Source organism: Sinocyclocheilus rhinocerous, unplaced genomic scaffold (assembly GCF_001515625.1).
Source record: "Sinocyclocheilus rhinocerous isolate Xijiao unplaced genomic scaffold, SAMN03320098_v1.1 scaffold3000, whole genome shotgun sequence".
NCBI lineage: Eukaryota > Metazoa > Chordata > Actinopteri > Cypriniformes > Cyprinidae > Sinocyclocheilus > Sinocyclocheilus rhinocerous.
In genome coordinates, this window is record NW_015639757.1 from 245,865 (window position 1) to 268,115 (window position 22,251).

A 22,251-nucleotide genomic window follows, 5' to 3' on the forward strand; every position below is an offset into this window, starting at 1 on the left:
TATACAGTGCTACTTCATCTGCATCCGATTTCGAAATGAGCAGAAATCTGTAAGAAATGCAGCGATCTGTAGGTAAAATAACTGACGAAAACGTAGTTATTTTCATCACAAATATTTGCACTGCAAAAAGCAGCAATTATACCTTTTAATGCTGACAACCATGTTATTAGCTTGTCATGTGGTAGGAAAAAAGTTTGCACACTAGTGTTCCAATAATCCACTTTGAAACGCTCCTGTCATTTTATTTATTTAATTTTTTTCTTTTAATATACGTCATGAACAGAACTGTGATATTTCAAACATACTGAAATATTTTAGCCGCGGAGCGGTGTTTCTGATATCAGTGAGCGAGGAGTGGAGCGGGAGCGGGAAATGGTGAACCCGGAGCGGAGCTGGAGCGGAGTGATTATTAAATGCTCGGAGCGCGGAGGGGAAATTGTTGCCGCTCCACTCCGCTCACATACTCTGATGGATATGCTGTTTTATATCAAATAAGGATCTCAAAATATTTGACATTTGAGAACAGTTCATACAGTTGTTAAAAGTTGTCAAAATTCCACTAACCTAATTTAATATTGTGGTTAGTGGAATTAGGGCAGATGTGGCCTAATGGTTAGAGAATCGGACTTGTAACCCAAAGGTCACAGGTTTGAGTCTCAGTACCGGCAGGGATTGTTGGTGGGAGGAGTCTTCCACCCTCAATACCAAGACTGAGGTGAGACCTTTGAGCAAGGCACCGATCCCACAACTGCTCCCTGGTCACTGCAGCAAAAACGGCTGCCCACTGCTCCGGATGTGTGTGTGTGTGTGTGTGTGTTTCACTACTTACTGCTGTGTGTGTGCGCACTTGGATGGGTCGATCCCACAACTGCTCCCCGGTCACTGCAGCAAAAACGGCTGCCCACTGCTCCGGATGTGTGTGTGTGTGTGTTTCACTACTTACTGCTGTGTGTGTGCGCACTTGGATGGGTTATATGCAGAGCACAAATTCCAAGTATAAGACACCATACTTGGCTACATGTCATGTCAATTTCACTTTCACTTTTTCACTTTCATGTGTAACTGATGTGTTACTTTAAAAAAAAAAATTATTATGTAGGGACAGTACAAAAATATGATTTCTGCACAAAACATGATATCACTAATTACAGCACATAGTTTGCATCTTCATACCAATTTCCTTACAACTTGAAGACTTGAATAGTATAAAAAACAGTATTTTGTGTAAGTGCTACTTTTAAGCACAAGTGAAGATGTGATAATATTTTTAATGCTTTCTTTTTTATCTAAGGGTGTCCACCTCAGTGGAAGAGCTTCAGAGACAAATGTTACGACTTCTCATCAGAGAGTTTGAACTTTGATGAAACGAAGGAAAGATGCAGCAACAAGAGTTCAACTATGCTGATTATCAATGATGAAGATGAGCAGGTAAATCCTGGATACTATTCACGAATATGTAATATGTCTTAACCAGAATTAACTGTATTAAAACAGCTCACAGTGTTAGAACTCTTGAGTTTTAGACCTAACATTAATCTATAAATATATTACACAATGCCTACTTTATTATCTGTCACAGCTATGGATAAAGAAGCAGATTTCTGGAAAGGGCTACTTCTGGCTGGGCCTCACTGACAGTGTTGAGGAAAACATCTGGAGATGGGTGGACGGGAGCCTGCCCAACTATACGTGAGTGAATATCTGAAATAAAATACCCATGAACTCTATTATTGTTACTCCAGTTTGTATATAATACAGTGGGTATAGAAAAGAATCAACCCCTTTAAAATAATCACATTTTGTTACTTTGTAGCCTGAAATGAAGACGGACACAGTTTATGTTTTATCCAGCTGTATTTACTCAGTGCAACTTATAACATCCAAGTGAAAGATATAACAGCAACATGTCAGAAAATATTTTAAAAATATCAAAAACCAGAATCACTGAGTTGGAAAAATGATCACCCTCTGCCCCCCTTCTAAAAATGACTTGTAAACTCAGTCAGGTGTAGCTAATCAGGGGCGGACTTACCCATTAGGCAAAGGTAGGCGACCGCCTTGGGCCCCCAAAAGCCAAGGGCCCCCTAAAATGCTTTTCATATAGGATATGCGCATTAAGCGCGGACACGCGAACGGTTGCTGTTTACGGTGTTTGTTACCACGACAACCGTCCGAGTCAGTGGCGCCTGCAGGTGTACGGCTGTACGCACTGTGAGTATCATGAGCGCTCAGACTGACCTCAGATCTGCCCCGCAAACATTTCAGCAGTTAGCCTATTATAGGCCTGTGTGTCCCGTATTTCTGTCGACTGAACCCATGCCGTTAATTATGAATTGATCAGTCTTTTGCATGCCAAAGTCAATTTCTGCATAGAAATATTACGCCAAATAGAAGCAGAAAATCGTGCTATATGCACTAGTAGCTCAGCATGAAAAGAGCTTTCCTGGAGCGTTTCAGTCCTTGGTAGTGCAACTGAAGCAAACAATCAACTATGGGTGGCAAGGTACTGTTAAAAGATCTCTGGAATAAAGCTGTGGACAGTGTTGGTGATGGGAAGTTCGGCTCTTTTGGCTCGGCTCCCTTAGAAGAGCCGGCTCTTACGGCTCCCAAATGGCTCTTTATTTAATGTCACTGGGATCCTTCTATTTTAGCCCAATTTAGCAGTTGTGAATGGTTTGTGTGTTGGTAAGCATTTTTTTTATTCAGTGTTTTCAAAAAATTAATTAAAAAAAGCCTTATTTTTATTTAATTTTTTTTTCATTAGACCTACAAAAAAAAAATACACGATACTATTATTTATAAAAGCCTTATTTTTATGCTTTTTTTTTCATTACAAAAAAAAATACACAGATACTATTATTTGACATTTTAATAAAACTTTAATTGAACAATTGAACACAGAACCACATGTCTTCCTACCATTACTTTAACAAACGTGCTTACATTTAAATCCGGCTCCCCCGTCTCTCTGTGTACCTGGCCTGTACCACTACACTCGCTATCTTCGGAGCGTGTGTCCCCATTCCTTCTTTCACATAATGGTATGATCCTACTCTGTCCTCCCATGTGATTAGCTGCATGTGTTTTTTTTATTTTTTTTTTTTTTTTGTAATAAAACTTTAATTGAACAATTGAACACAGAACCACAGCAAACAAACAAATAAAGGCAAAAGTCTTAACATTAAGACACTTTAGTCTTTAATGCAGGTTGGCATTCAGATTTTTGAGTTTTCTGTTTTGAGAAGACTCTCTCTGAGGGGACCGATGTTGCAACAATGCAGTGTCTTCCTACCATTACTTTAACAAACGTGCTTACATTTAAATCCGGCTCCCCCGTCTCTCTGTGTACCTGGCCTGTACCACTACACTCGCTATCTTCGGAGCGTGTGTCCCCATTCCTCCTTTCACATAATGGTATGATCCTAGTCTGTCGTCCCATGTGATTAGCCGCATGTGTATTTTCTTTTTTTTTGTAACGAAAAAATGCATTAAAATAAGGCTTTTTATGAAAACACTAAATTAACTAAAATGTCCCTGATCAGGACGTCACTCCAAACCAGATGAAAGAGCCAGGAGGAAACTGGTCAGAGGCCTACAGCAACCCTGAAGCAGCTGCAGGAATTTATGACAAAGAGTGGTCATTGTGTGCATGTGACAACAATATCACAGATTTCTCCACAAATGTGGTTTGTACGGGAGGGTTGCAAGAAAAAAAGCCACTCCTCAAGAAAGGCCACGTGCAGTCACAACTGAGCTTTGCCAAAACACACCTTGAAGATTCTGAGTCAGATGAGACTAAAATAGAATTATTTGGCCTTAACACCAAACGATATGTCTGGCCGAAATCCAATACAGCTCACCATCCAAATAACAGCATTCCTAAAGTAAAGCATGGAGGTGGTGAAATCCTGTTATGGGGGTGTTTCTCTGCAGCAGGGACTGGAGCACTTGTCAAGATAGAAGAAAAAATGGATTTGATGGATACCATCAATTGCTTGAGGAAAATCTGCTACCCTCTTCCAGAAAGTTGTCAGTGGGAAGAAGGTTTACCTTCCAACATGACAATGACCCAAAGCACACAGCAAAACTGACCACACAGTGGTTGAAGGAGAAAAAGGTGAATATCCTTGCATGGCCTAGTCAGAGCCCAGACTTATACCCCATTGAAAATCTGTGGAATAACCTGAAGACTGCAGTCCACAAACGCTCACCATCAAATTGAACTGAACTTGAGCAGTTCTGCAAAGAAGAGTGGGCAAATATTGCAAAGTCTAGATGTAAAGTTAGTAGAGATGGAGACATATTCCAACAGACTAAAGGCTGTAAAGCAAAAGGTGGTTCAACAAAATACTGACATGTTTGTATTATCTTTGGATGTTATAAGTTGCACTGAGTAAATACAGCTGGATAAAACAAAAACTGTGTCCGTCTTCATTTCAGGCTGCAAAGCAACAAAGTGTGATTATTTTAAAGGGGTGATTCTTTTCTATACCCACTGAACATAATGTGTATCCAGTATAACATTTGTTCCATTATCTTGAGGATCCTCAGTAATATAATGAAGAGATGGCAGTGTGAGGAAACATTCCCCATTAGTCTTGTCTAATTTTAATTGAAAGGAAATGGAAGCCTGGACAGCCTGATAACTGGAGCCATGGTCACGAGGCTGGGGAGGACTGTGCAGGGTTAATACATGAGGGCAGTTGGAATGACTTTTTCTGCACAGAACGCATTGGTTTCATTTGTGAACGAACTAATGAATGTAAGTTGCGATTCTTGTTTCTTGCATATATTTTTAGCTTCTTTTTGTTGAAAAGTGTTATCTGCTTGGTGTGCTCGAGTTCATATAATTTATTGAGGTGTTTTCTCCATTATTCACAGCCAAAGTTCCAGTTTTATAGCACCTGTTGTGAATGAACAGAGAATATTGGATAAGACAATCACAGAGACAGTTCAGAAGACTCCTGTCACAGTATCCTCTCACACAGCATGAACGATCGCTGTGACGGACACAAAAGCAAATGTCATCGACAATCACGAACGATTCAAGACTGCGAACTATACAATACACTGATCACCAGTCATGTTAATGTTTAGATAAATGAAAAGCTGTAATGTATTGTAATCATGTGATTGTAAATACCTGTTTTACCTGTGTCATTAACAAAGCTGATGCCACATTACTCCAGTGCAATACAATGAAGCTTTGTAGCTGCTTTAATTAAAATAAAGCTTTTAACAGCCAACCGTAAAGCTACAATTAATATGTTGATAGGTTGACTATAATCCAAAATTTGTTCACACCAGAGTTTTACTACTTACGTCTTGGACATCATTGATGTGATTTTATGAATAAATCTTTAAAGCTTTTAATTTTTCAAATATTTGATAATGCAGTAGCTATGTATAAAATAGTTGTGTATTTTAATACATGTACATGTATGTAGTCATCATCAAAGACCATGTTTTTATCTGAAATAAAATATAGTTGGTATTTTTCAATATGCTTTATGTTGACATTTTTGTTATCCTTTTGATAAATGTTTTACTGAGGAATGTCCTACTTGTAATGCAGTAACAGTTTCAGCTGCTTTGTTTGAATGACTTGCCAGTGTATATTTGTCTGTCTACATATTGTGCCTGTGTTTATATTCACTTATATATATACAGTACTTTTTGAAAACATGATTTTTGAATGTTTTTTTAAAAAGTATCTTATGCTCACTAAGGCTGCATTTATTTGATCAAAAATACAGTAAAAAAAACAGCAATATTGTGAAATAGTATTACAATGTGAAATAACTATTTTCTATTCAAATATATTTTAAAATGTAATTTATTCCTTTGATGCAAAGCTGAAAGTTCAGCATCATTACTCCTCTTCAGTGTCATACGATCCTTGAGAAATCATTCTAATATGCTGATTTCGTGCTTAATTATTATTGGTGCTTAGTTATTAATAATGTTCTTATTATTATCAAAGATAAAAACAGTTTTTGCGGCATGCTTAATATTTTGTAGAAAAAAATTTTTCAGGAGTCTTTGATGATTAGAAATGTCAAAATAACAGTATTTATTTGAAATAGAAATCTTTTGTAACATTCTAAATGTTTTTACTTTTGCTCAGTCGAATGGCAGTAATTTCTATTAAAAGCACACACACATACCCCATGTGAATATATTATGGTTTCTGCATAAATATTAAGCAGCACAACTGTTTTCAACATTGATATAAAATAAAATAAAAATGTTTCTTGACAAATCAGCATATTAGAATGATTTCTTAAGGATCATGATGTGACACCGAAAAATAAAGTAGAAGATGCTATTGCCATCACAGGAATAAATGACAGTTTAAGTATAGTAAATACAATATATATTATAAATACACTCTCTCTCTCTCTCTCTCTCTCTCTCTATATATATATCTTAACAACTAGCCTGGTCTGCCCAGTTATAAAAGTCACGATTTAACTAATGTTTTAACTAAGCTTCCAATAAGACAAACAAAAAGCAAAAAATATGTGTTTATATCATCTGGTGACTGCTGAATCAGAGTCTACCATGTGATTAAGTCATATGATTCATCAGCTGTATTTTCCCTAACCTTCAAAAAAGTCATCATTTACACTATCCTTTTAACAGATTCCTGTATCAAATAACAAACATCTCGTTCACATCACGCTCATATTTATTTGGATGTGCCCAGCTGTTTGTGTTTCAACTGGGTGGTAACACCAGCATTAACTGTTGTTACCCAGAATGCACCGCTGTAGGGCTGCGAGTAATAAGTGACTGAGGAGGGGACCCCATCAGCAACACTTGAGTGTAGTTTCTATTTTATTATGTTTATTAATTCACTTTTAACCAAGTGCTGACAGGGACACGAAGAGGATCGAGCGTAGATTTCGTTGCGTGTGTATCTCGGCCATGCCTCTCTTCGCGTCAAATCCCTTTGATCAAGATGTTGGTAAGTTTGAGATGTCATGCAGTTAGCAGGCGAGCTAACGGGAGTTCATCTGTGTCTATTGTTGTTCAAGGCAACCCACCGGCTTTTTGTTTCTATTCGATATCACTCTAACTATTTGTGCGAATTTCGCAATAGCATTCCAGTGATTAAATAGTTCCCACTAGTGGTTTTACCCTGAACGTATTAACGTAGGCATGAATGACAACAGTTTCACAGCTAGACAGCTTAACGTGTTATTAGCCTGATGGCTAGCCAAGTTTGTAGCTGAAGAAGCTGTGGCTGGCGGCTAGCGAGCAGAATTCTCGTTTTCTCTACTTGTATGACACTGACAGTGCACTATTGAGTAAAAACAGACGCTTTGCAGTTCACTTCAGATGATTTGAGCTGTATCACTCTTAATGGTTTAATTCATCTCCCACCTGAAGCGTTCGCGCACGAGCTAACGGTTCATACGGTGACGCTGCAAATGTCTCCAGCTTCAAGTTCTCCTTTTCTATATTTTTAGCCGTGTTTGTTTTGCTGACTGATGTTGTTCCAACTGCACGACTGGATTCCTTATAATATGCTATTATTAAGATTACGGCGTTGTATTGTGTATGTTATTGTTGTATTATGAGCCTGCTGATAATAGTTTTAATGGGGCAATCATTAAAAGAGCGCAGCCTGCGGTTATAATATAAATGCACGCACTTTTGGAAGTGGATGAAATTTAGCATAAGGCTAGGTTGCACATTCACATACGAGTCGATCTGAGTATGTTCAGACGTTGCAGATGAAATCATTGTGATGTGGGGAACGTCAGATTTTGGCAGTGACTGCTGGTGTGATGTACAGTAACGTTAGCTGCAGATGTCATTGTTTGAGCTGGTCTGATGGCATAGGCGCATTTTCTGTGTAGAATTAGTCTCCTAGCCAGTTTTGTTTATTGTAAATGTTGTTGGTGTGTTTCTGTAACAGATCACAGATACTGAACAAGGCCAATGTGTTTTTGTTTTGGTTAACCTCTGTGTCTGTTTGACAGCTTGCTAGATTGACTAACAGAATCTCACAACAGATGTAGGTCACTGGTTAACCTTCTGTAAACAGGGTTATTGCTTTCTGTAAGTGTCGTAAAATTAACTTTTTTTTATTAAGAGGAAATATTTGCTGCCTGGGCTGAAATTGATTTTCATGGGACTTTAAACAATTATGGCTAATAATTATAAAGTCAAATCTACATCAAATACATCTACATCGAAGAGTTGCTGTAAATAGAGATACATAACAAAATATTGTGACAGTTAATATGAAAAAATTAACAGGCGTCTGCTTAAAGCCACTTTCTTAAATCTAATGTAAAAGCATATATAGATGTCTGGCATGTGTACTACTAAATTACTAAAGTTCTAAAGTTTGGGGGCAGTAAGATTTTACATTTATTTTTTTATTGATTTTATTTTTTTGTAAAATGCTTTTATTCAGCAAGTATGTATTAAATTGATGGATGCACTTATAATGTTACTAGAGATTTCGATTTCAAATAAATGCTGTTCTATTGAAATTTCAATTCATAAAAGAATCCAGAAAAAAAAATCACAGTTTCCACAAAAATATTAAGCAGCACAACTTTCAGCATAATAAGAAATGTTTCTTGAGCACAAAATCAAATTTCTTGGTGTATTTTTTACTGTCATTTTGATAAATGCATAAATGCTGCCTTGATATGCATAAGAGACGTGAAAAAAAAAAACATGCAAAAATCTTACAGACTCCAAACTTTTAAACGGTAGTGTATACATAGAGATAGGCCTATATCTGATTTTTTTTTGTTGCCTTCACATTTTAAATATCTGGGCTATTTTTGTCCCTTTCAGTGGCATTTTTTTCTCAAGCACTGGCTAATTCCTGATTCTGGTTTCTGTGATGAGGTGTAACAGAACCTGTGGCCTTTCACAGATAGGCCTACACATTCATTCATTTGCATATGAACGTTGTACTGTTGAATCTGTGGAAATCACAGGAAACATTTATCATTATGAGGGATAAACATTTGAGTTACTATTCTTTTGCAGAGAAAGCGACAAGTGAGATGAACACAGCTGAGGACTGGGGCCTCATTTTGGACATTTGTGACAAGATTGGACAGTCTCGCACTGGGTTAGTGAACGAGCATGCAGGATGTTTTTGAGAGTGTCTTTTAGATGAATGGGTGTTCAACAGGTTAAATGTTATTGCTTGTCTTGTGAAGGCCTAAAGAATGTCTGCGGTCTATAATGAGGAGAGTGAATCACAAGGATCCGCATGTTGCCATGCAAGCATTGACAGTAAGGCAAATGTTTCTTAATGCTTTCTAGGCCATTAATGAGCTGTTGAGAATAAAATGGGTGCTTTCTCTTCCTTAGCTACTGGGTGCGTGTGTGTCAAACTGTGGAAAAATATTCCATTTAGAGGTCTGCTCCAGGGAATTTGCTAGTGAAGTTAGCAATGTGCTAAATAAGGTACGTGTTTCCTTTTGTTTGTAGAAATGCTTCAGTTGTTTAGTCCAGCAGCAAAAGACTGATGCTTTGTCTTTTCTTCTCAAGGGTCATCCAAAAGTGTGTGAGAAGCTGAAGGCTCTGATGGTGGAATGGGCTGAGGATTTCCGTAATGACCCCCAGCTCAGCCTCATATCGGCCATGATCAAGAACCTCAGAGAACAGGGCGTCATCTTCCCTGCCGTGGGCTCTCAGGTGAGCAGCCCAGTCCAGCTCCACACACACACACAAACATATATACCCTACCGTTCAAAGGTTTGGGGTCCGTATGATTTATTTATTTAATTTTTTAGTTTATACTTTTATAGTAATAATAAATAAAATTAATACTTTTATTTGGCAAAGATGTATTAAATTGATCAAAAGTGGCATTTATAAGGTTATAAAATATATTTATATTTCAAATAATTGCTGTTCTTTTGAACTTTCTACTCATAAAAGTAGCTTTGTCATCACAGGAATAATTTACATAATAAAATAAAATAATAATAATAATGTTAAATATATTTAAATAGAAAACTGTTTTTTTTTTAAATATAATATTTCATAAAATTTTTGATTAAATGCTTTGTAAGCATATGGCTTATGTCAAAAACATTTTTAAAAATCTTACTGACCCCAAACTTTTGAACTGTAGTATAAAATGTTGTATTTTTTTGTATTTAGAAATAAACTTGGCTGTTATTCTTATAAATTTATTTTCATTCTCTTTTTTTCCCCCTTTCTTTTCCTTTTCTTTTTATTTCCTTTTTTCCATTATATTATATGCAGACAGTGTATAATATATTGAGTGTTGAATATATGTTAACTTGTGTTGTTCTGTCGTGTCAGACTTTGTGTGAATGAGTTTTAAAGAGAAAATATGTGTATGATTATGAATGTTTAAGTAATGAGATATTCAACTTTATTGGTTCAGGCAGCAGAACAAGCTAAAGCCAGTCCTGCGTTAGTAGCTAAAGACCCTTCAACATCAACAAACAAGAAAGAAGAAGAAGACATTGCTAAAGGTGGCCACAAATCCATAATGCTGAGGTCTGCGATGAATTGCATTGAAGAAAGAGAGGTAATCTCTGTGTCTGTCTCTCTCTCTCCCTTTCTCAGCGATCGAACTGTCTCTGAAGGACCAGCGGCAACAGCAGCAGCCTCAGGTCTCTCTGTCTGGCCTCTACCCGAGCACCAGCAGCCTCCTCACATCTCACAAGGCTGAAGGCAGAAAGGTCAGGGCCATCTATGACTTTGAGGCAGCCGAGGACAATGAGCTCACCTTTAAATCAGGCGAGATCATCACCATCCTGGATGACAGGTGAGTCTGGTTCTGTTCATTGATGGTCACAATGAATTTCACTCACAGGCTGTGTTTGAAATCATTCCCTTCGTATGATATTCACTACACATTGGTGATTTTTGTTCTGTTTGGATGGCTTGTTTTTTTTTTTAAATATAATATTTCATAAAATTTTTGATTAAATGCTTTGTAAGCATATGGCTTATGTCAAAAACATTTTTAAAAATCTTACTGACCCCAAACTTTTGAACTGTAGTATAAAATGTTGTATTTTTTTGTATTTAGAAATAAACTTGGCTGTTATTCTTATAAATTTATTTTCATTCTCTTTTTTTCCCCCTTTCTTTTCCTTTTCTTTTTATTTCCTTTTTTCCATTATATTATATGCAGACAGTGTATAATATATTGAGTGTTGAATATATGTTAACTTGTGTTGTTCTGTCGTGTCAGACTTTGTGTGAATGAGTTTTAAAGAGAAAATATGTGTATGATTATGAATGTTTAAGTAATGAGATATTCAACTTTATTGGTTCAGGCAGCAGAACAAGCTAAAGCCAGTCCTGCGTTAGTAGCTAAAGACCCTGCAACATCAACAAACAAGAAAGAAGAAGAAGACATTGCTAAAGGTGGCCACAAATCCATAATGCTGAGGTCTGCGATGAATTGCATTGAAGAAAGAGAGGTAATCTCTGTGTCTGTCTCTCTCTCTCCCTTTCTCAGCGATCGAACTGTCTCTGAAGGACCAGCGGCAACAGCAGCAGCCTCAGGTCTCTCTGTCTGGCCTCTACCCGAGCACCAGCAGCCTCCTCACATCTCACAAGGCTGAAGGCAGAAAGGTCAGGGCCATCTATGACTTTGAGGCAGCCGAGGACAATGAGCTCACCTTTAAATCAGGCGAGATCATCACCATCCTGGATGACAGGTTAATCTGGTTCTGTTCATTAATGGTCCCGAAGAATTGCACTCACAGGCTGTGTTTGAAATCATTGCCTTCATATGAAATTCACTACACATTTGTTTGGTCATTTTCGTTCTGTTTGGAAGGCTTGTTTCCACTTTGGTCAGTTTAATCAATTCAGCTCATTTTGGTTGCTAAGCTACAAGCACATGACTATGAAACAGAAGTAGTGTTTCAAAGTAGAGGCGGTTAGTAGGCATTCAGCCCTCTGTAGAGACTGAGTGAATGATTCCAAACACAGCCAAAGAGTTTCTTTTCTTTTTTTTTTTTTTTAATTAGTCGGCGGTGGCTTAAGCATCTGTTCTCTATCACAGTGACCCTAACTGGTGGAAGGGTGAGACGTATCAGGGTGTTGGGCTTTTTCCCTCAAACTTTGTGACAGCAGACCTGACAGCAGAGCCTGAGATGAGTAAGTAAAGCTGTCACATCTACTCTTTTCCAGGCAACAGTTTGCAGCCCTTGCAGTCTCTTCCTGTTTCACAATATTTTCTAATAGTTTCAAGTTTTTTTGTTTTTGAGAAAATTAATACTTTTATTCAGCAAGGGTGCATTAAATTGATCAAAATAAATGCTGTAAAAGAACATTTCTAGTCATCAAAGAATCCTGACAATAAGGTATCATGGTTTACACAAAAACATTAGCAGCACAATTGTTTTCATACTTGGTAATTATAAGAACTGCTACTTGAGCAGCAAATCGGCATACTGGAATGATTTCTGAAGGATCATGTGACACTGAAGACTGGAGTAATGACTGATGAAATTTTTTTTGCTTTGCCATCACAGGAATACACTTGAAAATATATTAAAATAGATTTATATATTAAAATATATTTTAAAAAAAAGAATTATTTAAAATTTTAAGAATTTTTCACTATTACTGTATTTTTATCAAATAAAGAGACTGTCAGAAAAAAAATATTATGACCCCAAACTTTTGAATGGTGTATGTTAGTCATTCACTATTTCAGTACAATGAAAAACATACATCGTAGGCCAAACATCAGAGACCACTGGGGAATTTTTTTCAAATACTGCATGAACTCCGCAAGTTTGGGTAAAACCTGCTGATCATGTTCTCCAGCATGATTGGAGAACGATCCAAAGAGCATTTTGAGCTTCTCTGGAAGAACAGTTCACATGATCAATGTCACAAAATGCTTGCTTTAAAAACCAGAATCTTCCAAATGTCAGTTTTTGTTTATTTCCAGGTTGAAATTATTTTTAATTCCACAATTTCAATGTGGTCTCAGACTTTTGGGCCTCGGTGTGCATTGTCACAACAATATATTTTTGGATGTCTGTTCTCTGCTTATTACATTACATTGTCATCTTTAATATTTCTCCTTCCTTAGTGAAAACCGAGAAGAAGACAGTGCAGTTCAGTGAAGACGTCCAGGTAGAGACGATTGAACCGGAGCCAGAGCCTGTCTACATTGATGAGGTGAGGCTGCATATTTCTCACAGTATTTGGCACTGTATTGCTTTGATTGATTTGCCTCATACACACCCCTTACTACTACAAAGCACATGAAATTGCACTGTGAAATGAATGATCCACTATTCACCGTTTCCCTTCAAAGACATCAGATGCTCTCGGTCGAGAACTGTGTTAAAATGAGTTGTAGCAGCTCTCATGCAGTCTAGTTTGTAATGTCTTTGCAATGTTCTGCAGGAGAAAATGGACCAGCTGCTTCAGATGATCCAGAGTGCAGACCCAACAGACGACCAGTCAGACACCTGTGAACTCCTGCAGCTGGAGGGTGAGTCTAAAACCGTATCCGTTGGTTCTGTGTTGTAGAGATTGATTCGTTGATTCATAGTTGTTCCTCCTCTCCCAATTAGCTGCTTGCAACCAGATGGGTCCTCTCATTGATCAGAAGTTGGAGGACATTGACAGGTATCCAAAAAGTCCCATCTAAAAACTAATTTAATGCAAAATCCATCCTTCCATGTCTAGCAAAGCCTGTTAACAAACCTCCAATTATTTTTAATGAATTAAATCCAATGAGACAAATGCACACGTCATTCCCCATAGATCTCACATGTAATAAATCTGCCATGTTTGTTTTCAGAAAACACTCGGAGCTGTCCGATCTGAACGTGAAGGTCATGGAAGCGCTGTCTCTCTATGCTAAGCTAATGAATGAAGACCCAGTATACGCTATGTATGCCAAACTACAGAACCAGCAATACTACATGCAGCAGACCCCAAACGCTGCCCAACAGGTGAGAGTCTGTCAAATGATCAAAGTGTATATGTTGTTAGTTTGTTAGTGTGATTTAAATTGTTATGATGGCTATTTGTGGTTGATTGTTTTGGCAGTGGTATATTATGGCGCTTTTCCACTGCGTGGTACGACTCGGCACGGCTCAGTACGGTACGGCATGGAACGGCTCGGCTCGGGTTTGCTTTCCACTGCAGTTCAGTACCGCTTTAGAGTGGGCGGAGATTTTCACTTAACAAGCCTAAACAGACAGTGAATTAGAGAGAGATCGACTGAGCACGTGCGATTACTTGCGTCTGTCCTCCAGGCTGAGTCATATATATTTGTGAAAATAGGTTGTCATGCCCAAGGAAAGCGAAATCTCTGTCTTGGCATCGGCGCATAGCTGGTCAGCTGAGCCTTCTAAAGTGGCGCTCACATGTCGTTTATAGTTGCGCCGCCTCTACTGCCGTGACTCCTGTAAAACTTTTTCATTCTGTCTCGCCCCATCAAGCTCTTGCTGGATCCGCTCCTCTGCTATCAACGAGAGGAACGTCTGTATTTCCTCAACAGACAGCGAAACAGCCACTTTTTGGTTGTTAAAAAAGGTGCGCTCGTTCAAAACAGTTGCGTTCGATCCTTCGCTGGCTGTGCTGATTTAAATCTAGTGGTTCTGTTGTGTTTGTGTCGCAAGTTCAGTGACGCAGGTAGTAACGATTCTCTCCGGCCAATCCGTGATCAGCAGAGTTTACACGTCACGTTTTGGTAACGGTACGGTTCACTTGGAACCTCAACCGAGGTGGTACTAAAAAAGGTACCAGGTACTGTACCCAGTGGAAAACCCCCCAAAAGTGAACCGTACCGTACCATGCAGTGGAAAAGCGCCATTAGAGTATGTTTCTGTGTTTTATTTCCAGGTGTACCCTGGCCAGTCCACTGGAGGGCAGTATGCAATGGGCAGCGCAGCAGTCCCGGGATACAACGTTCCAATGGAGCAGCTCTCTGCAATGAACCAAACAGGAACACCAATGGCTGGACAGCCGGCTCCCAGGTAATCACAATTTATTATATTTCACAAATAAAACAATTTCAGTATATTTAAAAAATATTATTTTTACTATTTAAAAAAAAAACTAAAAGCTGTATAAATGAATTAATAAACATAATAATTTATTCTAAGCCATTCATTAGTTCAATTCATTGATAATAATGATGATGATTTAAAAAAATGATAAAAGATAAAACATAAGTTGTATCAATACTTTAATAATTATATTATTGTTATTAATAATAATAAATCAAACAAAAGTTATATCAATTCCTTAATCATTATTAATGTTGTTATTAAAGAAAAAGCCATTTCAATGCATTAATAATAATAATAATTATTATTTTGTATGTTAGGTTTTTATTACTTTATTATTACATTTTAAATAAAATAAAAATAAAAAGCTGTATCAGTTCATTAAAAAATAACTATTGATGTTGTTATTATTAAATAAAAATGTAAAGCTTTCTCGATGACATTTTATATAAATGGATAAAATATGTAGTAATTTGTTGTTAATAAACAAGCTTATTTAGTGTACAGTAATACAAAATAAGCTGTATCAATGCATTAATAATTATTATTATTATTGATTATGCATGGAGGGTGATAATAATGGTTATTATATTTGTATAATTATATAAAATGTTTTTATTTGAATTTGAATTTTGAAAAAAATTCCCCCCCCCTTTTTCTCAGTGATGTCCATATGTACATGGGCCAGCCTCCAGTCTACAGCCCGACCCCTGGCAACATGCCTCCAGCTGATGTCCAGTCCTACCAGACCCCAGCCGGCGTTCCAGTGGCCATGAGCCAGACCCCCGGCTACACCGTGCCCTCCACCCAGAGCCTCCCTGCTACTGCAGACAACCAACAGACCCCTTACCTTGAGAAAGTCCTCTTATAGAACCCCTAGAGACTCATACAGACATGCACACGTACGGTCATAAATGAACATTCAGCTCACACAAAATTATCTCCTAGATTGTCTTCTCCTCCTTTTCTTTAGGACACTACAAACAAACACTATTTCTGACAGGACAGGATGTGCCGATTGTTGACTACTAACCGGTGGTGTTCTCACAGAGCGGTTCTGTTTGATCTTATACTTTTTTGGTCCCTTTTATAAGAACATTTTGTTGAAGGTGATGAGGAATGCTAAGTTATATGGTTTATTTGGCAGCGTCATTACAGTAATAATTAACTGGACGATTCTTACAGGAAAACACACAAAGAAAGCATGCTTGTGTTGTACATACATTTCCGTATCAATGTAGGTTCTGATAGTCCAGTGTTTGTCACAACAGGTCCTGAAGGGGAGGTTACGTCATCATTTTAATTTCTCATCACTACTGTGTGTGTTTGTGCATGAGAGAGAGTGTTCAGACCCTCAGAAGTCATCTCGCCTCTCCTCCAGAACCATGAAACAAAACACTGCCATTGTCTTGACAGTGACCTATCACCCCAATGTCTTTAAGCTCAGTTTTCAGTGTTAAGAAGATCAAATGTTTTTTAGTGAATTTTATTTATATTTTGATTGTCGTTTTGCTGTTTTAATTGACAGTACTTTAATAGAAGGATGTAATATTCTGCCTGTGTGCAGATGTGTATATACGACAGCTCACTTCTGTCTTTAGTGCGTAACGTTCAAAGCAGTTGCTTCTTCTGTAGAAAGGGCACATGGGAAGTTGAGGAGTAATGCTACTCCACATAATGCACTTTTAATTTACCCTTTTCATTACCCTCATTTCAGATGTGTCCATTTAAATTATACGTTTCCTCTGCTCTGAATGGCATTAACCCTCCACTCGAACCCTTCCCTTTTTTCCATAACCGTTTAAAAATAAGCGACAGAAATACTCAATGCAACTTGATGAAAATGAAAATGAACTGTAGCGTGTGGAATGATTGAACTAACCTCTTAATTTTCGTAAGTCCTGGCAACGGCTGAGACTGACACTAAAGAGAGCAGACTCACTAAAGAGAACAGACTTCATTTTTTGAATCTCCTACACTAAACTAAGGCAGTACCCCACATCTCTGTCTCTTTGTAGCTCCAGTGTTAGTGGACATTTCATAGAGAACATTCTGGGAAATTGGGACCACGGGCCAGTTCTAATGTAACACCTTAGCATTTGCACATGGAGATGATTATCCTTACGTCAGCCTTATCCACAGGGAAAATGACTGTTTTTGGTGTATCAGTTCTATGTACCCCGTTGTTTGTATGTACTATTTTAATCATCTTAATTATTAGTATTCACAATAAAACTAGGCCAGATGTACAGCACACGTTGTGTCTCATGTTTATGTGTCACTAGTGTGTTCTTGGCTCAGGTAGACAGGTGGAGGTGTTTTAGTTGGATTATTGGTGGCTTACTGGTTAAGGCTCTTTACTTGTAGTGCAAAAGTTACAGGTTTGGACCCTGTTGAGCTTGTCCGTTTATAACATTTCTTGCAATTAAGTGTGTTATATATTATTATATTTGTATAAGTATATATACAAATATATATATACTTGATCATCAAATCAGCATATTAGAATAATTTCTGAATGATCATGTGATACTGAAGACTAGCGCATATAGCTACTGAAAATTTGGCTTTGTCATAAGAGGAATAAATTGCATTTTAAAATACAATAAAATAGAAAAATATTTAAATTGTAATAACATTTTGCAATATTACTGGTTTAATGTGTTTTTAATCAAATAAATGCAGCCTTGGTGACCATAAGAGACTTCTTTCAAAAAATTTTTAAAAAGTTAAATAAAAATGACAAACTAAATAAAAGTTACTGACTCCTAACTTTTGAATGGTAGTGTACATCTCGTAATTTGTTAGGGGGAAAATAAATAAATAAACCTGTTAATTTAGTAAATCTATCTTGTTTTAAGGGAGTTTAAAAAGTCTTATTAAAAACTTAAGATATTGAATTAAGAATTTTACTGCAATTTTTTTGTAGTGCAGATTACAAGCCTCTTCAAAATACAATTAGGCATGAAAAATAAAATTACTTTGTCCTCGTGTGTTAAGAACATACATGTTTTTGATGTGGATACATTGCAGTGCACGTCATTATGACTGTAATGTTTCAGTTTGCTACTGGAATTTTTTGCTCCCATAACTCCATAAAAAGAGAATGGTGACTGCTTCATTACTGTGGCAATAAAAGAGCACTTGTAAGAATGCAGTGTAAGCAGTGGCAGTGTACAGAGTCCAGCGCGTTCAGTCATTCAGTGCTGTGAGAGATGCACTGGATGCATTCAGTGACGGCTTACTCATAGAGGGATCTACTGAGAACTCATACTGTCAAGATGCTGTCTGGGAAGATTGTCAAACTCATCCTTTATGAGCTTCTGCAGTTCGCATGTCTCTGTATTCCTGTGTTTGCAGTAATGGAGCGCTTTGCTTCTGTCATTCATTTCATGAAGTCTAGTGCCACTGCCTACTGGCTGGTAGTGGCGGCCTCTGTGGCCTATGTGGCGTCTGTAACCCTGTTTGTGTGGGTTCCTTTGAAGTACTTCATCCTCAGGACGCAGCGGTTCTCAGAAGTGACCAACTGGTGAGTACTAAACTGTTTTCCATGCTGCCACTGATTTACAATGGTAGTTGATCCATGAACTCTTATTATTCAACATTAAAATTTTAGTTTGAATTTTCATTTTTCATACTAGTGAAATTGCATGACTTGTGACTGGTCACTGTAAATGTACACCATTCAGAATCACTCTTTTGCCTTTACTGGTTCACTGTAAATAGTTATGTGGTGTAGCACTGATTTTTTAAACATTCAATAGTCATTAAAACAAATAACTATAGAAGAACAACGTGGGAAAATACTGAAAAACTTTGATTAATTATACCATGTCACTAATGTGATGTCTAGAAATGTAATAATCCACTAACTATAAACCGAGTTGCATTATAAGCCCATTTGATTTTCCTTCTAATATGAAAAGTATGAAATTATGGTCTTCATTTCTAAACTATGTTTCTTAGTTTGTGATGCTAATCGTGTTCTACAATGAAAACACACATTTCTTCTGCAGGAGACCTGTTACACTTGCATACGTGATCCTCAGCACTTTACCATGCTTTGCTATCATCATAGCCAGCTCAAAGGTAATGCATTATTCCATCTCACTAGGAAACTACCATATGACTGAGCATTTCATGATTATTAAAATCCTTCTTCTTAAGATCAACATAATGATTTCAATGGGTTCATCAAAGCATCTGTAGATTGGTGGTTTCCAGGCACCTAGAGAATAATTTGGAACTTAAAAAAAGGTTCTTAATAGCATCACAATGTAAATTGTGAATGTGTATCCATTGGAATGGAATACATCATATACTGATTATCTGTAATCTTACTTTCAGAATGAAGTCCGTAATAAACAATAAAAAACCGTAGGGCTCATCAAGACATCAGAAACTTCCTCTCTGAGGTACTCAGTAACTCTGCAGAACAGCAGATTTACTATTAACCCAAAGATGGGGTATTATAGACTGTGGAATGTGAATAGATCTGTATTACAGCCAACTGAAGTCTCCGGTTAAAATCACAAGGTCCGTAGGCTTCTAACTGTCAATGCATTACCAGATTCGAAAAGGGTTCTCACGTTTTTTGACTGGTGAAGATGCGAATCTTCACACTGGCCTGTTTGAAATGAACAGTGGAGTTTGTTTTTGGTGATACATCCAAAACTGCTTCCATTTTCAGTCTTTCACCTCCGTTTTCTCGAGGACGATAAAAGGCTTTTTGCTCCTGACTCTTTGTTCTCTCAGCAACCCTCTGGCCTATTTATGCTTGTGCAGGTTCAGGTTGATGCTGGTGTTAAGAATGACCCCTTCACTGAACTCCCCGTCTCTCTGGTCTTGTTCTCCCTCATTTGTGTGGACATAGTGGAGAAAATTCGCCCTCTTTGCCTGACGGGACAGGGTAAGAGATAACAGCCGATAAATTCCACCAATTAAATGATCTGTCTAAGTTGTGCTCTATTTTTCTCCTCTTTTTAAAAAAGCAAGCGGATTAGGGTTGGATTTTGAGATGCCGGGCCCGGTGTTGACTCACTCAGAGCAGGTGACATCAGTGTCCAGACAGCTGCAGGCTAACGGACGGGACGGCGGTGCGTCTCCAAGGTCGCCAGTCAGGAATGGGACTATATCGGGACATTGGAGGGATGCAGATGAAGAAGGCACCAGTCGCACCAGCAGCACAGCATATCTCTACACCTCTCATTCTTACTCAGGTCCGTTTCGCTTTGTCTGGATTCGAGAACCTCGGCATGACCTCTTTGTGGCAACCTTCTTGTTTTGGTTTGACACCGTGGAAATGGTGAGGGTGGCCGGGACTGATTTGGTGTATTACTCAGCGTGGGTGTTTCCCATATACATACTGGCTTTTCTGTCCATCCTGCGCGTTGTTATAACTCCAGACAGTCCTTTGCTGGCTTCATCAAGTGTCCTCACCCAAGATTTGCCCTTCCTGGTGATGCGTGTATGCCTGGTGGCGGTTTTCGGTTACGTTACGCCCGTGCTGTACATACTAAAGAACATTTTCACTGCGGTATCTTTCATGTACTTCGTCTTTATGACTAAACTAAAGCTGCTGAGCAGAGAAAGCATGTTCTGAGGGCATTATGTGAAGAACAGCAGAAGAAATCCATACAGATTCATGTATTGTAGATTGTAAATATGTTTTGGGGTTCAGAATAAAATGTGTATTTTTCTTGATTTTTATTTTTATTTTACAGGTGGCCAAAACAATACACAGACATCTGAATTCGAGTCATTCTATTCATATTTATTGAAAAATATATTGTTATAATACCGGTCAAACGTTTGGAATAATTAGGAAATAATGCTTTTGAAAGAAGTTTTTTATGCTCACTAAGGCTGCATTTATTTGAGTAAAAATAAAGTAAAAGCAGTAATATTGTTACATATTATTACAATTTATGATAACTGTTTTTCTATTTTAATATATATTTTAAATGTAATTTATTACTTTGATGGTAAAGCTGAATATTCAGCAGTCATTACTCCAGTTTTCAATGTCACATGGTTCTTGAGAAATCATTCTAATTTTATGGTATTTTTATCAAATAAATGCAGCCTTGGTGAGAATAAGAGACTCTCTTCAAAAACATTTAAAAAATTTTAATTATTCCAAACTTTTGACCAGTAGTGTAAATGCTGTTTGTGTTAATATTTTGAGTATATTACATGTATTAAGGCTTTATGTTTTGTTGTTTTTCTATGCATCACAATTAATGTATGTTTTAATTGTGCCAAATGTCATGTTTTCAAATTTGTAAAATATAACAATTTATTAAGAACATCTGATATTGCACACATTTATTGTTGGATTTCATTTCAGCATGCGAGTGCAGCTACAGTTGATATTGACTTAAGGTAATGCGAGTTAATCTTATACCAGGACATGTCCTGATGATAACGTAAAAACTGATTGCTTTTTATAAAAAGCCTGACCAGTAATACTTTGATTCAACTCTGATGCATATTATGAGACATAGCTGTTGAATTTCCATGATGTTCAGAAATCCCCTTGCATCGAATCTCATAAACGTTGCTGCTTGCTATATTTCCATCTATCATTTTTTTTTTCATTATATATGGTCACACTTGTTGTCAGTGTCAGACTCTGTGCCATGTCTCCTGTTGTGTTTTCCTCCCCCATGTGCTCCATGTTGATTATGCCCATATTTGTTTTTTCCTGTTCCTGTCCCTATTTAGTTCTATCATTTCCAGCTGTGTTTAATTAATTATCTCGTTTGCCTCCTTTTACTTAAGCCCTGTGTGTCCCTGTCTCTAGCGTCCGCTGTTATATGTCATTTTGTGTTATCAGTGATTCCCGTGTTCCTGTGTTTCCAGCTTTGTGTTCATTAAAGACTTTGGATTTTGCTTTACTCCTTGTCTCCTCGTTCCTTCGTTCCCGTGCTCCCAGTGTGAATCGTGACTGAACAGCAGACCAAAACAGTAAGCGGCGCCCCTTCTCCCGTGTTTTTGTTTTGAATAGTCTTTTGTTTTTCCGTTTTTCTCCCCACGGTATGAGGACCGCCCTGCTGTCAAGCTCGGCCCATAAGCCCGCTCCTGAGTCAGGCCCGCCGGCCGCCCCAGAGCTCGCTCCTGTGTCGGCTCCAGCCCCAGAGCTCACTCCTGTGTCGGCTCCAGCCCCAGAGCTCGCTCCTGTGTCGGCTCCAGCCCCAGAGCTCGCTCTAGTGAGGGCTCCAGCCCCAGAGCT

General features: G+C 37.8%; 3 protein-coding genes across 4 annotated transcripts in view; all 3 read left to right on the forward strand.

Moving 5' to 3' along the window:
- Nucleotides 1-5,458, forward strand: part of LOC107751569 (collectin-12-like) — an 18,120-nt gene extending 12,662 nt beyond the window's left edge. Inside the window, exons 6-9 of the mRNA XM_016567311.1 lie at nucleotides 1,292-1,428; nucleotides 1,580-1,689; nucleotides 4,620-4,762; nucleotides 4,882-5,458. Coding sequence (XP_016422797.1) covers nucleotides 1,292-1,428; nucleotides 1,580-1,689; nucleotides 4,620-4,762; nucleotides 4,882-4,901 — 410 coding nt within the window. The 3' untranslated portion in view covers nucleotides 4,902-5,458. The remainder of the gene's footprint in view (nucleotides 1-1,291; nucleotides 1,429-1,579; nucleotides 1,690-4,619; nucleotides 4,763-4,881) is intronic.
- A 1,211-nt stretch (nucleotides 5,459-6,669) lies between these two features.
- Nucleotides 6,670-17,271, forward strand: stam (signal transducing adaptor molecule (SH3 domain and ITAM motif) 1). 2 transcript variants are annotated; one of them, XM_016567293.1, is made up of 14 exons: nucleotides 6,670-6,970; nucleotides 9,022-9,106; nucleotides 9,198-9,273; nucleotides 9,352-9,447; nucleotides 9,532-9,678; nucleotides 10,400-10,490; nucleotides 10,585-10,786; nucleotides 12,041-12,135; nucleotides 13,082-13,170; nucleotides 13,402-13,489; nucleotides 13,572-13,626; nucleotides 13,802-13,955; nucleotides 14,851-14,984; nucleotides 15,681-17,271. In XM_016567293.1, exons 1-14 carry the CDS (start codon nucleotides 6,931-6,933, stop codon nucleotides 15,886-15,888), a joined length of 1,560 nt encoding a protein of 519 aa, XP_016422779.1. In that variant the 5' UTR covers nucleotides 6,670-6,930; the 3' UTR covers nucleotides 15,889-17,271. The 2 variants fall into 2 exon arrangements, with proteins under 2 accessions (XP_016422779.1, XP_016422780.1); XM_016567294.1 differs by lacking the exons at nucleotides 10,400-10,490; nucleotides 10,585-10,786 and adding exons at nucleotides 11,304-11,394; nucleotides 11,489-11,690 and having other exon boundaries at nucleotides 6,674-6,970.
- Nucleotides 17,272-18,298: 1,027 nt separating this feature from the next.
- Nucleotides 18,299-20,619, forward strand: LOC107751554 (transmembrane protein 236-like). The gene is made up of 4 exons (XM_016567295.1): nucleotides 18,299-18,546; nucleotides 19,034-19,106; nucleotides 19,803-19,926; nucleotides 20,009-20,619. Exons 1-4 carry the CDS (start codon nucleotides 18,299-18,301, stop codon nucleotides 20,617-20,619), a joined length of 1,056 nt encoding a protein of 351 aa, XP_016422781.1.
- Nucleotides 20,620-22,251: the final 1,632 nt, after the last annotated feature.